At 57.7% G+C, this 12,807-nt stretch overlaps 6 protein-coding genes across 6 annotated transcripts; 4 read left to right on the top strand and 2 right to left on the bottom strand.

Moving 5' to 3' along the window:
• The first annotated feature begins 991 nt into the window (after nucleotides 1–991).
• Nucleotides 992–2,178, top strand: N657DRAFT_147455 (uncharacterized protein). The gene is made up of 3 exons (XM_062785949.1): nucleotides 992–1,470; nucleotides 1,522–1,711; nucleotides 1,777–2,178. Exons 1-3 carry the CDS (start codon nucleotides 1,163–1,165, stop codon nucleotides 2,074–2,076), a joined length of 798 nt encoding a protein of 265 aa, XP_062644676.1. The 5' UTR covers nucleotides 992–1,162; the 3' UTR covers nucleotides 2,077–2,178.
• Nucleotides 2,179–2,778: 600 nt separating this feature from the next.
• N657DRAFT_624607 (uncharacterized protein) lies at nucleotides 2,779–3,491 on the bottom strand (the record flags this gene model as incomplete). The annotated part of the gene is made up of 2 exons (XM_062790723.1): nucleotides 3,254–3,491; nucleotides 2,779–3,146 (listed from the first exon to the last, which is right to left on the bottom strand). The coding sequence occupies exons 1-2, from the start codon at nucleotides 3,315–3,317 to the stop codon at nucleotides 2,779–2,781; spliced, it is 432 nt and encodes a 143-aa protein (XP_062644675.1). The 5' UTR covers nucleotides 3,318–3,491.
• Nucleotides 3,492–3,627: 136 nt separating this feature from the next.
• N657DRAFT_602316 (DUF1977-domain-containing protein) lies at nucleotides 3,628–5,422 on the top strand. The gene is made up of 2 exons (XM_062790120.1): nucleotides 3,628–4,591; nucleotides 4,653–5,422. Exons 1-2 carry the CDS (start codon nucleotides 4,048–4,050, stop codon nucleotides 5,189–5,191), a joined length of 1,083 nt encoding a protein of 360 aa, XP_062644674.1. The 5' UTR covers nucleotides 3,628–4,047; the 3' UTR covers nucleotides 5,192–5,422.
• A 48-nt stretch (nucleotides 5,423–5,470) lies between these two features.
• On the bottom strand, nucleotides 5,471–6,310 carry N657DRAFT_147426 (uncharacterized protein). The gene has a single exon (XM_062785948.1). The coding sequence runs from the start codon at nucleotides 6,185–6,187 to the stop codon at nucleotides 5,684–5,686; it is 504 nt and encodes a 167-aa protein (XP_062644673.1). The 5' UTR covers nucleotides 6,188–6,310; the 3' UTR covers nucleotides 5,471–5,683.
• On the top strand, nucleotides 5,969–10,932 carry N657DRAFT_673996 (uncharacterized protein). Its single transcript, XM_062795718.1, has 4 exons — nucleotides 5,969–6,954; nucleotides 6,985–9,388; nucleotides 9,809–9,942; nucleotides 10,331–10,932. The coding sequence occupies exons 1-4, from the start codon at nucleotides 6,433–6,435 to the stop codon at nucleotides 10,772–10,774; spliced, it is 3,504 nt and encodes a 1,167-aa protein (XP_062644672.1). The 5' UTR covers nucleotides 5,969–6,432; the 3' UTR covers nucleotides 10,775–10,932.
• A 236-nt stretch (nucleotides 10,933–11,168) lies between these two features.
• Nucleotides 11,169–12,751, top strand: N657DRAFT_624600 (3-oxo-5-alpha-steroid 4-dehydrogenase). The gene is made up of 2 exons (XM_062790722.1): nucleotides 11,169–11,633; nucleotides 11,703–12,751. Exons 1-2 carry the CDS (start codon nucleotides 11,538–11,540, stop codon nucleotides 12,507–12,509), a joined length of 903 nt encoding a protein of 300 aa, XP_062644671.1. The 5' UTR covers nucleotides 11,169–11,537; the 3' UTR covers nucleotides 12,510–12,751.
• The last annotated feature ends 56 nt before the right edge of the window (nucleotides 12,752–12,807 follow it).

Raw genomic sequence — 12,807 nt, 5'->3', positions numbered from 1 at the left:
AATCTGCAAGCCTCCAAGCCTCGGTGCCCTTTCTGGGTTTGGTGCGGAACGTGGGATGTTGTTGCCCCACCCTCTGCAGAGCGCGGGATCAAACCTGAGCATGGTGGGTCTTTTTGGAGCTCGCTCTGGCTTGGCCGTTGTCTGGGGTGCATTGTGCCCACTACTAGTTTAACTTGTGCAATCGCTTTTGGCATCATGGATTGGCACCATTGCGCTTGGATGAGGCTTCGCTAAGGCATTATTCGCTGTGTGCGAATTAACCCCGCCAGTGGCTTCGGCGTATGGAGATGTGAAGAGGAAATAGCTTGTTGGGTTAGCCTTCCAAGGCAGTTTGAGCTGTGTCGCGTGACCGCAATGCACTGCGCGGGATGATGACACCCGAGCGCCGGAGGCGTTTTGCTGTATGGCAGCCCGATGCCTTTGAATGGACCGAAATTGTGGTTTGAGACTACAAAATCCGTGATCGAATGCGAAATTTAGCTAAGCTGACAGCAGTTTTGACTCCCGTTCATCGTAGCCTGTTAAAATTGCTCCATAACCTGGCGCATCCGAGGAACTGAAGAAACAATGGGATGGTCCCTTTGTGCTCCTAGGCCTTCTTCCTCTCGATCCGTAGCACAGCCAGCACCAGCCCCTTTGAAAGCCTCAGAGCTGCCTGGCAACGTTGAACACTCGGACACCAGGCGGGCTGCATGCAGCGGTTCGGTGAATGCGTGGGGTTGCCCTGCCAGGACATGAAAAAATAACGCTTGCCGTAAATTCTGGGACAGAGCCTCTCCAAATGCGGCTTAGCGGCGGTGATCCATTAACCTTAGTGTGAGTGGGTGGACTCTTGACCTTGATGGCAGCTGCAGGCCCTCCACATGGCCGCCGATTCCGTGACCTGTAACACCAAAACGACACAGCAGCTTCGTCAACCGCTGTGGCAATCGTCAGTCTTGCATCTCGCAGGACTCGCGGTTGCTGCTGATCGATTGGGTCTAGAAGGAGACGTGTCTCTTGTTAACAACAGGCACCGGCCAGATCCTGCGCACATCCGTCTTCGTTGTCCGTTCTGTTATCCCTTACCTAGCGTTTTCCACCTCACGCATTTCGCTCAGCACTGCTCAAAACCATCTCCTCAGTGCAAACGCTCTGGACCAACTCAGAGTCCACTCGTTCAATGTCAACCCGTCAGCAGTCTCCGGTGGTGCGTGCAGAAAGCGGGCAACAGGAAGTTGACGCCGACACTCTGGTGTTGGAGGCTCAGGCGCAACGCCAGAGCGACCCCGAGCTCCGAGATGCGTTCCATCCCCCAAGCGCAACGGTGCAGCAGCAGGCCGACCACTCGGCCCGTATGCTAGAGAAGACCCTCCCAGGCGAGCACCCCCCGGGCAACTTCGGCATTGTCGTGCCTGGCGTGTATCGCAGTAGTTTCCCGCAGTCGGAGGACTATGCCTTTATCGAAGGCCTCAAGCTCAAAACGATCGTGTGAGTCGGCCGCCCCTCAGAATCTCTGGTTGATCACTCACACAATCCCAGCACCTTGGTGCAAAAGGACTTTCCAGATGGTTATGACGCCTTCCTTCACAGGAACGGGATCAACCACATCGTCTTCGACACGAAGGGGACCAAAAAGGAAGGCATCCCAGCGTCGACGATGAAGTCGATTCTCCGCATAGTCTTGGACAGGCAAAATCATCCACTCCTGATCCACTGCAACCACGGCAAGGTAAGCGGAAGAAATGCCCGGTGTTTCCGCTTCGTCCCACGGCTAGGAGTGCTGACGCTGACTAGCACCGCACCGGATGCGTCATTGGCATCGTCCGCAAGCTCTCGGGCTGGAATCTGGGCAACATCATCGGCGAATACCGGACGTTCGCCGAGCCTAAGGTGCGCGAGTGCGACATTGACTACATCACCGACTTTGAGCTTGGTGACGTCTCCAATCTGTTCTGGGAACCAAGCTTGCCATTTCGCGCGCCCGGCTTCGTCCGGGCCACCCTTTTCGCTATCGTGATGCTCGCCATCTGGCTGGTTTGGGGCGTACGTTCGCCGGGGGTGGCGACTCGGCGTCGGGACAGCGACAATTCCTAAAGGCAAGACTCACCATCCGGTCAATCTCCGGCTGAGCGGGTCTCGTCATTTCTTTACAGCGGCTTATTCGATATGCCATACTGCGATCACTTGTCATCGGACCATCTCGCTTTTCGACGTTCAACCATACACGCTCCCTTGGTCCCGGACTGGCACTTAATTATCAAATTCTCAGCTTCGACCCTGGCGCAGCATCGCGCGACATGAAGGAAAGGAAAAGGAAAAGGAAAACAGAGAAACAGAGTACGGGTGCTTATGGCTGCGTTGGCTTAACCGGGGCATCTTCCGACTTCACGACATCATACACATACATCGGGTTGAGACACATAGATGGAAAGGGAGGCGTTGGGTTGAGACTATCAAGCGCTGAGCGTCTCGCTGGCGTTCAGGGCTGGCTTTGTTTCTGTTACTGTCCTTTTGGCGTGGTCTGGATGACTGTTTTGACCATTTTTGTTGTACGATTGTTGCATACTGTAATAAAAGCCCCCGGGGTCTGATGGGTTGAACCCGTCTTTGAAGTGATCTTTACCGGCTCTCTCTCCATTGCATCTTGAGTCTGGGCCCAAGGAATAATGAATATATGGTTTGGTAGTTATACTAAGACACATCTAATGCTTCCCATGCCCTTCTCCTTGTACACACATCGCCCCAGAACGTAACAAATGCCTGCAACCAGCTCAGCCTTCCGCCTAAGAGCACCATTCAATCCCTATAGACGCCCCAGCGATTCAACTCTCTCCGCTCCTCCTCCTCCTTCTTCCTATCCCCCGTCGCGTAGGTATAAAAGCCCGCCACGGTATTCGCTGCCCCAAGGGCCATGGCCGAGCCGCGGACGAAACCCCTCAAGCTGAAGCGGCTGCGGAGCGAGGCTGATCGCCGCCGCGCCGCGAGCAGGGTGTAGATGCCGCTCCAGGCGGCTGTCATACCCGCCCCGTCAATCTTGAACCCGGCCAGCGTCAGGTAGGAGCTGAAGATGAGCAGCGGCGGGAAGAGCATCGGCAGGGCCTGGAAGGGCCGCGCGTGCAGGGAGATGATGAGCGTTGTGAGCGTCATGGGGGGGATGGCGGATGCTGAAGGTCGTTTGGAGTTAGTTGTGAGGCAGTATGGGAGGTATGAGATGGAAGGGTGAATGAGCTTTTAGTGAGTGAATGAGTGAGCGAGGCAGTGAGTGACTTACTTCCCCAGGCTTTGAGCTGTGAGGCCAGGGTCAACGACGCCTTGGATTCCTCCTGGGGCGCCATTGTCAATGGTTGGGCAGAGTGAAAGGTGAGTTTAGTATCAAGGACACCAAAAGTTGAAGACGCGCTGGCTCATCACCTCAGATGCTCTAGGAGGCAGCTTTGACAATCTCTGTCAGCTCATTGAGTTGCCCTGGCTCATTCGTTGAAACAACAGTTTTGAGACCAGTGACGTCGCGCTGTGTGAGAGCGTTAAACTTACCTATCACAAGCGTGAGATGACTGATCGGAGGCCCACTGCCCAAGCCCCACTGTCATTGCCAACATGCACGGACATCTTTGGAAAGTGTCCATTGGCAGTGTCCACCGGCCAGAATTCTGGAGCTGAGAAAGACTGGTCTGCCATCGCAGAAGACGCCATGTTTGCACAGCCGTGGGATTTCACTTTCACCCCCTAAAACCAGAGTGACTTGTGATTAGAACCCGTCGGTCTGAAGTTTACGTAGGTCGAGTGCAAGGGAATCCAGCTGCTGGTGCGGATCAGGGGTGTTCAAGAAGCCACCTTCGCAGCTTCAAACTGATCCTTCGAAAACAGCCAACACCGAATACACTTCTCTGCTTTATCCTCGCGGCCCCAAGATTAATTCGAAACACACACGCAAAACACTCAGCGCCTACGCGTTGCGTAGTTTCTCACCCTCATCCGCTTCCCGTGCACTCGTTGCCCGTCCGCCCAACCCTGTCCGCCCAAGCTCATCCACCTCTCGACCCCCGATAACACCCCAGGGCAATCATGCCCGACGCCTCCGCCTCCGGGGCCTCGGCGTCCCAAAACGAAGCCTCGGCGCGCAACCGGCGCGAGCACAACCAGGGCAATCAAGAGCGCAAGTACACGGCCGAGCAGAAAGCCGCCGTGCTGCGCATCCGGCGATGCCAGCCGACGGCCTTCTACGAGATCCTGGAGCTGCAAAAGACGTGCACCGACGCCGAGGTCAAGAAGGCGTACCGCAAGCTTTCGCTGCTGACGCACCCAGACAAGAACGGTCACGAGCACGCCGACGAGGCCTTCAAGATGGTGGCGCGCGCGTTTAGCGTGCTTGGGGACAAGGAGAAGAGGGAGAAGTACGATCGGTTCGGGACGGATCCTGATAGTCGGTTCGCGAGTGCCCAGGCGCAGGCTGCGCAGAACCCGTTTGCTGGGTTTGCGGGGAGGAGAGCAGGCGGTGGTGGTGGCGGCGGTGGGTGGGCCGAGGAGGAGATCAGTCCCGAGGAGATGTTTGCGAGGTTCTTTGGAGGAGGCGGATTCGGAGGGGGCGGGTTCGGGGGGCCCTTTGCAGGTGGGTGATGCCTCAGGTCTGTGGACGGTATTTCGCTAGGACTGGAGCTGACTAGTTACAGGCTTTGACGGCGGGCCACAGTTCGTCTTCAACTTTGGGGGGCCGGGCGTGCGGGTACACCAGTTCGGTGGTGCGCGGCCACGGGCCCGACCCCGTAACCCGGGCCAGGAGGAACCGGCCAGCATGTGGAGCACCATCATCGGCCTGCTGCCTATCATCCTCCTCGTGGTTTGGCCGATTCTCTCGTCCATATTCTCCGGCATTGCCTCCTCGACCCCGTCAACACCCAGCATGGCCTTCGACGCTCCAGCCCCACCACTGTACACGATGGAACGCACTATGCCCAACTACAAGGTCAAATACTATCTCAACCCGTCCGACGTCCACTCGTACAGTCCGTCCAAGCTGTCGTCGCTTGATAGGAAGGCCGAGGTGGTGCTCGTGCAGCAGCTGCGCATTCAGTGCGAGAACGAGATGGCGCACAGGCAACAGCTGCGGAATGCGGCGCAAGGTTGGTTCTTCCCGGACCCGGATAAGATGGAGCTGGCCAACTCGTACGACATGCCCGCATGCCGGAGGCTGAACTCGCTGGCGTCATGATTGGGCGGAAGCGATGCCTGATTGAAGTTTGGGAAGTGTCGTGAATACCAGGTGCTTAGATGTCTGTTTTATCATTCTGGGTCGACCATGCTGAAGCACCGGCGTTGGAGGACATTTGCATATACGGACTCAGCGTGTAAGGCTCCTCGTTGTAATGCCTCGTCTGCAAAGGTACGCAAATAGCATGATTGATGCAAGGTAGTTATTCCAACGCATTCGTCCTTCATCTCTCGGCCAGGCCCATCTCACCTGCCTCCCTCAGCTCTGCCCAGCCTACCTCCTCTTCGAACAGTCCAAGATCATGGGTTTACATGGCAGATTCGGCCGCTGAACTCGGAACTCTTTATATAACAGTGTGCTCAATGAGATTTGATGTGTACTCGGATTCGCTAGCTTGTTGAGTTCCCTTGGATTTTTCATGAAGAGCTCGAAAGCGAAGCCGCGCAATCAAAAGGCCAGATGTGCCTGTGGCAACATGACCAACCTCGCCAACTAAGGTTGACGCTCCCGTCTCTGTGTGGCTGACGAAACTCTGAGGACTCGGTACGTCCGTAGCTGTGACGCCAACCGTCCGATTGGATGCCCCCTGGTTGGCCCCGCGAGGCCGCGAAGGCACTTACCGGATGGGGAAGCGCCCACTGACTTTAGCGCGCCAAGGCAGCGGGTATGACGCAGGACGGGTGAGCGGGTCATCTCAAACCAGCATTCAACCGCCAACCCCCAACCACCTCCGAACCCCATGTTTGTTCCCGAGGTCTTCCATAGAACTTCAAAACAGAGTGATTTGAGACCGGGGGTCCCATTTTCCGAGAATTTTATTAATCTTAGTTGGAATACTCCAACGCTCCAGTGTCCTTGGGACGATTCTAAACAGGGCCGGCGCACCGCAGGGACCGCCCCACCTAACCTCAAGCGCAGACCGTGCACCGTGCGCCTCAATGCGCAACGGTTCGCTTCGGCAACGAGAGCCACTGCAACTGAGAAGCCAGTTCCCATTCGATCTTTCCATTTCAAAGGCTACAAATCGATTCTGACCGAGTCCACGCCACCTCACCTCGTACTTGTACAAGTACATACGTTGGCGTACTGTGGCGCGTGGGACGGCACTGCCCCCTCCGCCTGGCTGCCTCGAAACTGGGCCTTTGTCCAACACCATATCACGAACCCCTCGCTCCCTTCCGCACATACCTATCTCTGCCAGGTAGGGTCAATTCGAAAAGTTACCCCACCGGATTCGCGCAATGGTGATTCGAAAGCCAATTCCTTCATCAGCCACACTCGACCCGGCGGTGCCGCAGAAGGCGCGGGGTGCGAAGAACACGGAAGAAGAGACGATATGGCGGGATGGAGCGCAGCGTCAGGAAGGGGAGCTGAACAGTACATATCCCGCGCCAGCCGAAGTATCAAACTCGCTTCTGCCCGGCGCCGCTAGCAACGTTTTCGGCCTGGGAGAGGAGAGCAATATATGGGCTGAAGAAGTCCCCGCGCTGTCCAACGCCGGGGACACGAGCCAAGCATCGCCGGTTCTCAGGTCGGGCAGTAGTCATGGGAAAGGAGCAGACACGAGCCAGGGGACGCGGGCGGACCAAGAACCAAACTCTGTCCCGGCTGCCCTCCGGCCGGGCGGAGGGTCCAAACCGGAGACGAACCCGTTCAAGCGGAAGACGTCGCTCAGCGTCGGCGCAGGGCAGCGCACGTCAACACCGTCATCAAATGCGCCGCACGTACCGCCCGTCTCGGTCGCAGAGTTTTCGCAGCTCAGTGTTAATGAAACAAGTACTAATACCTGGCAGCCAGCAATGGACGAAATCAAAGCGACACCAGCCCCCCCGCCTGTTCCAAGACTCCCGGAGCAGGATTCTGTGGGCGACAATGTTTGGGCTTCAGCGGAACCGTCACGCCAGCCGACACCAGGGCCTGCATCAGACTCGCCAGCGCTCTTATCCTTGCCTCCGGAAGAGGGGTCTGCGGGATGGGCAGAGGAATCCAAGGACGCTACTGTTTCCCCGCCGCTCATATCCACAGCCGACGAAGACGTTCTTGAGGGTGGGAATGCCTGGGACGACCTTGAGGCCGTCGATAAAGGGAAGGGTATTGCTCAGCCGCCCCCGGTACCAGACAAAAGCGCTGCAGGGGCCGCCGATTGGAACCTGATTGACATTGATGCTCGCCCTGGGCCCCCTTCCAGACAAAGCTCATGGGAGAGTTTTGAAGCTGAAGATAATGCCCCAGCTGCGGCCAAGACGGTCCCCGCGAGGGGGGAGGCGGCTACCCTGCCACCACAATTGCCACCGCGGAGGTCGGCAGATCAACCGCCGCCCAAACCCCGTCGCCCTGTCGACAAGTCGGAGACCTACCAAATAAAGAACATTAACTGGTACGATGCCACGGCTACCAAGAACCCAAGGACATCACCCATCCTCGTCCAGAACGCCAACGGACCATGTCCATTAGTTGCCCTTGTCAACGCTCTCACGCTGACTACGCCGGCGGACAAGACCAACACGGCGCTTGTTGAGACTCTTAAATCGCGAGAGCAAGTCAGCTTGGGCCTGCTTTTGGACGCCGTCTTCGACGAACTCATGTCGGAGAGGCGAACGCAATCAGACGTTCCGCTGCCCGATGTGGCCGAGTTGTACGAGTTCCTCCAGGGCCTGCACACCGGCATGAATGTCAACCCTCGCTTCATCCCAGCTCCAGAAGTGGTCCCGGCGTTTAAGCGCACTTCGCTTACACACATCCATCCGACCGAGCGTACCGACATGATTCCGGGAACGTTTGAGCACACCAAGGAGATGGCACTCTATTCGACCTTTTCCATCCCCCTCATCCACGGCTGGCTACCTTCCAAGGATGATGCGGTGCACGAGGCGTTTACCCGACACGCCGTGTCGTATGAGGACGCCCAGAACCTGCTCTTCAGGGAGGAGGAGCTCGAAGAGAAGCTGTGCTCGCCTCAGGGCTTGACTTTGGAGGAGCAGCAGCTGTACCAGGACATTCTGACTATCAAGTCATTCCTGAGCATCTCGGCGACGCAGCTAACCAAGGTCGGGCTTGACGTCATCAAAAAGACGATGAAGCCCGGATCTGTGGCCATCCTCTTCCGCAACGACCACTTCTCAACGCTCTACAGGCACCCACAGACCCTAGAGCTCCTCACCCTCGTCACGGATGCTGGGTATGCCGGCCACGCCGAGGTTGTGTGGGAGTCTCTCGTCGACATCAACGGGGAGAGCGCCGAGTTCTTCTCGGGCGACTTCCGTCTTGTCGGTGGCGCCACCCATGACCATCTCCGCCCGTTGCATGATACCGTACCCGAGAACTGGACCGGCGCAGCGCCCGATGGAGATAACTCCGAGTGGACGACGGTCCAATCCCGGCGCGGCCGCAGTCACACAGCGCGGCACAGCTCCTCTACCGAGCCGCCATTATCCCCCAAACACGAACAAGAAGACCGCGACCTGGCCCTGGCCCTGCAGCTCCAAGAGGAAGAAGACGAGCGTGCGCGCGTCGAGCAAGACCGCCGCCGTCGCGAAAGCCTCCTCTCGGAGCAATACATTGAGCAACAAGGCCGCTACGGCCCCACCAGCGCCGTCGCCTCTCCACGCGGTGGTCGCGCCGGCGCAGCAGGTGGCCCTGCCCGCGCCCGCGGCGCCGCCGCCTCCCGCTCCACAACCTCCCTCACCTCCACAGCCTCATCATCCAACACCGGCCGCCGAGGCCCAACGCCCATCCAACCGGGTGCCACCCGCCCGGCCTTATCATCCGGTTCCTCCATCAACGTAAACGCCGCCAACACAACTACTATTACTACCACCACCGGGAACTCCGGTGCCAACGCAATCAACAGACCGCCGCCCGGGTCAAGACCCACTACGCAAACGGTCCGGTCTCTCCTCCCGCCGCTCCGCACCACTCGCCCGGCCGCCGCCGCTGCGGCAGAAGATGGGCTCGAGGATGCGCCGCCCAGCTATGAACAGGCTGCCAAGCAGCTGCCGTATGTGCCGCCTGCGGGGCACCCGAGTCATCCGACGAGCAGGCCTCTGGATTTGGCTGCTGCTGCTGAGGGGGAGGGGGGGGGTTCTGGGTTCGGGTCCGGGACTGGTGGTGGACGGGCCGGAGTAGGGCCACCGGGTAGTGTTGGTGGTATTGGTGCCGGCGGGAGTGGGAGGCCGCCAGGTGGTGGGTTTGGAGGTGGTGAGTATCATCCTGGAGGGGGACGGGGTGTATATCCTGGGGCGGGGTCGGCGCCGGCGCCGACGGGGTTACGGAGGGGCGTGCCGCCTTCGTCGGCGCCGGTGGGGGCTGGTGGTGGTTCGGGCGGAGGGAGAGATCGGGAGTGTGTTGTTATGTGAGCTGCACACAGGTAATGATTGCGTGGATTGAAGAGGGAGTTGGTAGTTGGGAGGTGCTGTGATGTTATGAGATTACGGGTGATCATGGATTAATGGTATGAACGGCAGGCTCAACAGCATGTCAAGCACAGCAGATGTTGGTTGGGAGTTAGGGCAAGTGTTCAGTTGTGTATGAGTAAAGAGCACACGGTTCCGGGTTGGTTAGAGAAATCTCAACGAGGTTTAGATGATGTGAATACTGAGATTTAGATGCAATAACAAGATGCCCGCAGATTCCGGATCGAGATCATGCGTCCCAGCCTGTCTCATTCCGGAACCAAGGGCGGGTATCGCCAGGCAAGTACAGGCCCCGAATCTGTTCCGTCGCATAGTTACCCCGATCCGAGCGTTGTTAACGTTAGAGACGGTTTGCCCGAGCACTCTAGGCGGATTCTGGCTTGCAATTTCCAGGTGATTTTTCCTCCTCCACCACTTGGACTTGATCGACATCCGTTGCTCAGCTCGTACCTCGCATCACATCTCATGTCCGCAACAGCGAACGCGACGCGTGTAAATACCAGAGAAACAACCACAACGCGTTTGTTCTGAGGCTGCAACTCCCAACTTTTGCCGGTCTTGCACCGGTCCGTCATCTGGAGACGAAGGGCTCCCGCCGCCCTCGCAATCTCACTTCGCAAAGTTTGACTAGTTCACACCGAATGAGGCCGCATCTTTTGGCGACGAGTTCGCCCGCCTCGCCTCGTCCCAGCAATGGGTTTCTGGTTCCCAAGAATACACACGATAGCGCACCATCGCAACAAAGGAGGAGCTCCAACTCCACTACTTCTCGCAACCGCCCCAGCTCGGCGACATCAATGTGGAGGAAGAAGTCAGCGCGGAGGCGAGGACGCTCCAGGGCTACCAGGCCTTATGCTACGAGGTCGGCCTTGACCCGAGCGACTCGATCGCCGAGTGTAAGAGGTGCCTGAAGAAAACGCTAGTCAACATTATTGCGCTCGTCGACGCACGGATGACGGGTAAGCGCGTCAAGGTGTGGGACAGTTTCGAAGAGTTCCGCGCCTACGCCCTCCGAGACGAAAATAGGATCGATATCCACGAGGCGAAAGACACCTCCAGGGTACCTTCGTTATTGCGGCGTTTGTTGGGCCCCCGATCACGCAAGAAGTGCGGTATTCCTCAGGGTATATTGGAGGTGGCGTTGGGCCATATTACCAACCGTTGGGACTAGAGAGATGACGTCTTGATGGTTGCTTACTTGTCTTATAATACTCCGTCGTCCGGCTGGTTTCATTTCTCCCTATCTCCTTGCCGTCGCCGCGCCTGTGCCGTAGTGGCACAGCCTTTCCTACATGTCACATGTTTTGGGGACTTCATCAGAGGCAGACACATGACTCCTGTGAGCACGCTGTAGTCAAGGTAGGAAAGCTGTAGAAGAAATTTCCCACTCCATGCCGGGCGGTTGTCATCCCTCGTGGTGTAAGCCGGAAATATCCGGACAATTGACAGCGGAAGAGCCCGTGCCATACTCGATGAATGCAGCTTACTAATACATATGTACGGATCCGTAGCTCACCCTGACTTGATGAAACGGTTAACCCTGAACCTGACCCTAAGTGCGGGTAGCCAGCCTCGCCAGCCAACGGAATCTGGTCTTTGACATCATTCACAGTGCTGTCTGCCAGTTCAAGAGCTGCAGCGTCAGGTGCCATTTTGTGGACGGGAGTCAAGGTGGAATTGCACAGCAGGTGCCAGCCATTGCAGCTCATTTCTGCCGGTTGTTGGTCTCACATTTGTCCTCAATCCTAATCATCTCACGCCGCGGCGCAGTGTTATTGTTCTGGCGCCAGTTTCCATTCGACGCTTAGTCCAGTCAACATCAGAGCTCATCTCTCAACAACACCTATCAGCAGTCAAGACCCTGAAAATATACCTGCAATTTCTCATCCCGCCGGGCCTTTCCCTCAAACAACACAACCATCACCAAGCACAGCATGGCTACCTCCACTCCCGGCCTCATCCCTGGTTGGTTCCCGCCGACGCGCGAAAACTACGACCGCATCCTCTCTGTCTGGATCTGGTTCCCAGTGGTATGCGCCGTTCCTTTCTTCCGCTCATCATAACACTCAGACTAACACCATCCCCCCCCCCCCCCCCAGGCCGCCTCCCTGCAATGGCTCGTCTCCTGGTACGGCATGGGCAAGACGTCCGTGTCCTCGCGCCTCAACCTCCCCGGCCGCATCGGCTGGCTGACCATGGAAATCCCCGGCTTTCTGACCCTCCTCTACCACATGCACGCCCTCACCCCCGCGGCGAAAAATAACAACTTTAAGGAACAAGAAGAAGGCTTCCCCTGGCAAAACCAGGTCCTCGCCGCGCTCTTCGTGCTGCACTACGTCTACCGCGCCATCCTCTTTCCCTTCCTGCAGCCGTCTATGTCGCCCCTGCACCTCGTCATCTGGCTCTCAGGCGCCGCCTTTCAGGTCATCAATGGCATGATGCTGGGCAGCTGGCTGGCCGCGTACGGCCCCACGACGCAAGCCGAGTGGACACGCCAGCTCGCGCCCTTCGGCACGGCGCAGTTCGCGGCGGGGATCGCGCTGTTTTACGTCGGTCTGGCCGCCAACTACTACCACGACGACGAGCTGCGCGAGATCAGGAGGAGGGTCCTGCGGCGGCAGAGGCAGCAGGCCGGCAAGGCCACCGCGTCGGTGGACAAGCACTACGAGATACCGCAGGCGGGGCTGTTCAAGGTGATGCTGTACCCGCACTATTTTGTTGAGTGGGTCGAGTGGTTTGGATTCTGGATGGCGACCGGTTGGGGGTGTGTGCCGGCGCGGTGTTTCTTGTTCAACGAGATCGCGGCTATGCTGCCGCGGGCCGTGAGCGGGCGCAAGTGGTATGCCGAGAGGTTTGGGGAGGAGAAAATCAGGGGTCGGTGGGCTGTCATTCCGGGGATTTGGTAGAGGAGTGATGTGGGTAGCAATCGGTAATCCTATCTCCCGTCATGTTTTCTGGCGGGCTATGGGCATCAGAGGTCGCGTGAAATGTGAAATAAGACATCGAAGCGCTTGACGGTGAGACTTTCAAGACACCTGCATTTTACTACTAGGCTTATCAGCAGATTACAGTCATCGCAAACGCAGGCAGGAGAGATGCTATGATTGCTATTGCCCACAAACAAAGGAAATTTACACCGCTGCGGAGGTATACAGACCCCTACGCGATGATAAATACAAACGCCGCCCATGCCATCCACTGTGC

The sequence above is a fragment of the Parathielavia appendiculata genome, assembly GCF_033297405.1.
Source record: "Parathielavia appendiculata strain CBS 731.68 unplaced genomic scaffold N657scaffold_14, whole genome shotgun sequence".
NCBI classification, from domain to species: Eukaryota; Fungi; Ascomycota; class Sordariomycetes; order Sordariales; family Chaetomiaceae; genus Parathielavia; species Parathielavia appendiculata.
The sequence above is the reverse complement of the archived record's forward strand: the minus strand, read 5'-3'. Positions and strand labels throughout refer to the sequence as shown.

Excerpts from the sequence above, each read along its gene's own strand:
- N657DRAFT_602316 (XM_062790120.1), top strand. The coding sequence starts at position 4,048 with ATGCCCGACGCCTCCGCCTCCGGGGCCTCGGCGTCCCAAAACGAAGCC. Across the intron at positions 4,592-4,652 it reads GTTCGGGGGGCCCTTTGCAG|GCTTTGACGGCGGGCCACAG; the intron begins GTGGGTGATGCC and ends GACTAGTTACAG.
- N657DRAFT_624600 (XM_062790722.1), top strand. The coding sequence starts at position 11,538 with ATGGCTACCTCCACTCCCGGCCTCATCCCTGGTTGGTTCCCGCCGACG. Across the intron at positions 11,634-11,702 it reads TCTGGATCTGGTTCCCAGTG|GCCGCCTCCCTGCAATGGCT; the intron begins GTATGCGCCGTT and ends CCCCCCCCCCAG.
- N657DRAFT_673996 (XM_062795718.1), top strand. The coding sequence starts at position 6,433 with ATGGTGATTCGAAAGCCAATTCCTTCATCAGCCACACTCGACCCGGCG. Across the intron at positions 6,955-6,984 it reads CAGAGTTTTCGCAGCTCAGT|CCAGCAATGGACGAAATCAA; the intron begins GTTAATGAAACA and ends AATACCTGGCAG. Across the intron at positions 9,389-9,808 it reads AGGTGGTGGGTTTGGAGGTG|ATGCCCGCAGATTCCGGATC; the intron begins GTGAGTATCATC and ends TGCAATAACAAG.
- N657DRAFT_147426 (XM_062785948.1), bottom strand. The coding sequence starts at position 6,187 with ATGGGAACTGGCTTCTCAGTTGCAGTGGCTCTCGTTGCCGAAGCGAAC.
- N657DRAFT_147455 (XM_062785949.1), top strand. The coding sequence starts at position 1,163 with ATGTCAACCCGTCAGCAGTCTCCGGTGGTGCGTGCAGAAAGCGGGCAA. Across the intron at positions 1,471-1,521 it reads CTCAAGCTCAAAACGATCGT|CACCTTGGTGCAAAAGGACT; the intron begins GTGAGTCGGCCG and ends ACACAATCCCAG. Across the intron at positions 1,712-1,776 it reads TCCACTGCAACCACGGCAAG|CACCGCACCGGATGCGTCAT; the intron begins GTAAGCGGAAGA and ends GACGCTGACTAG.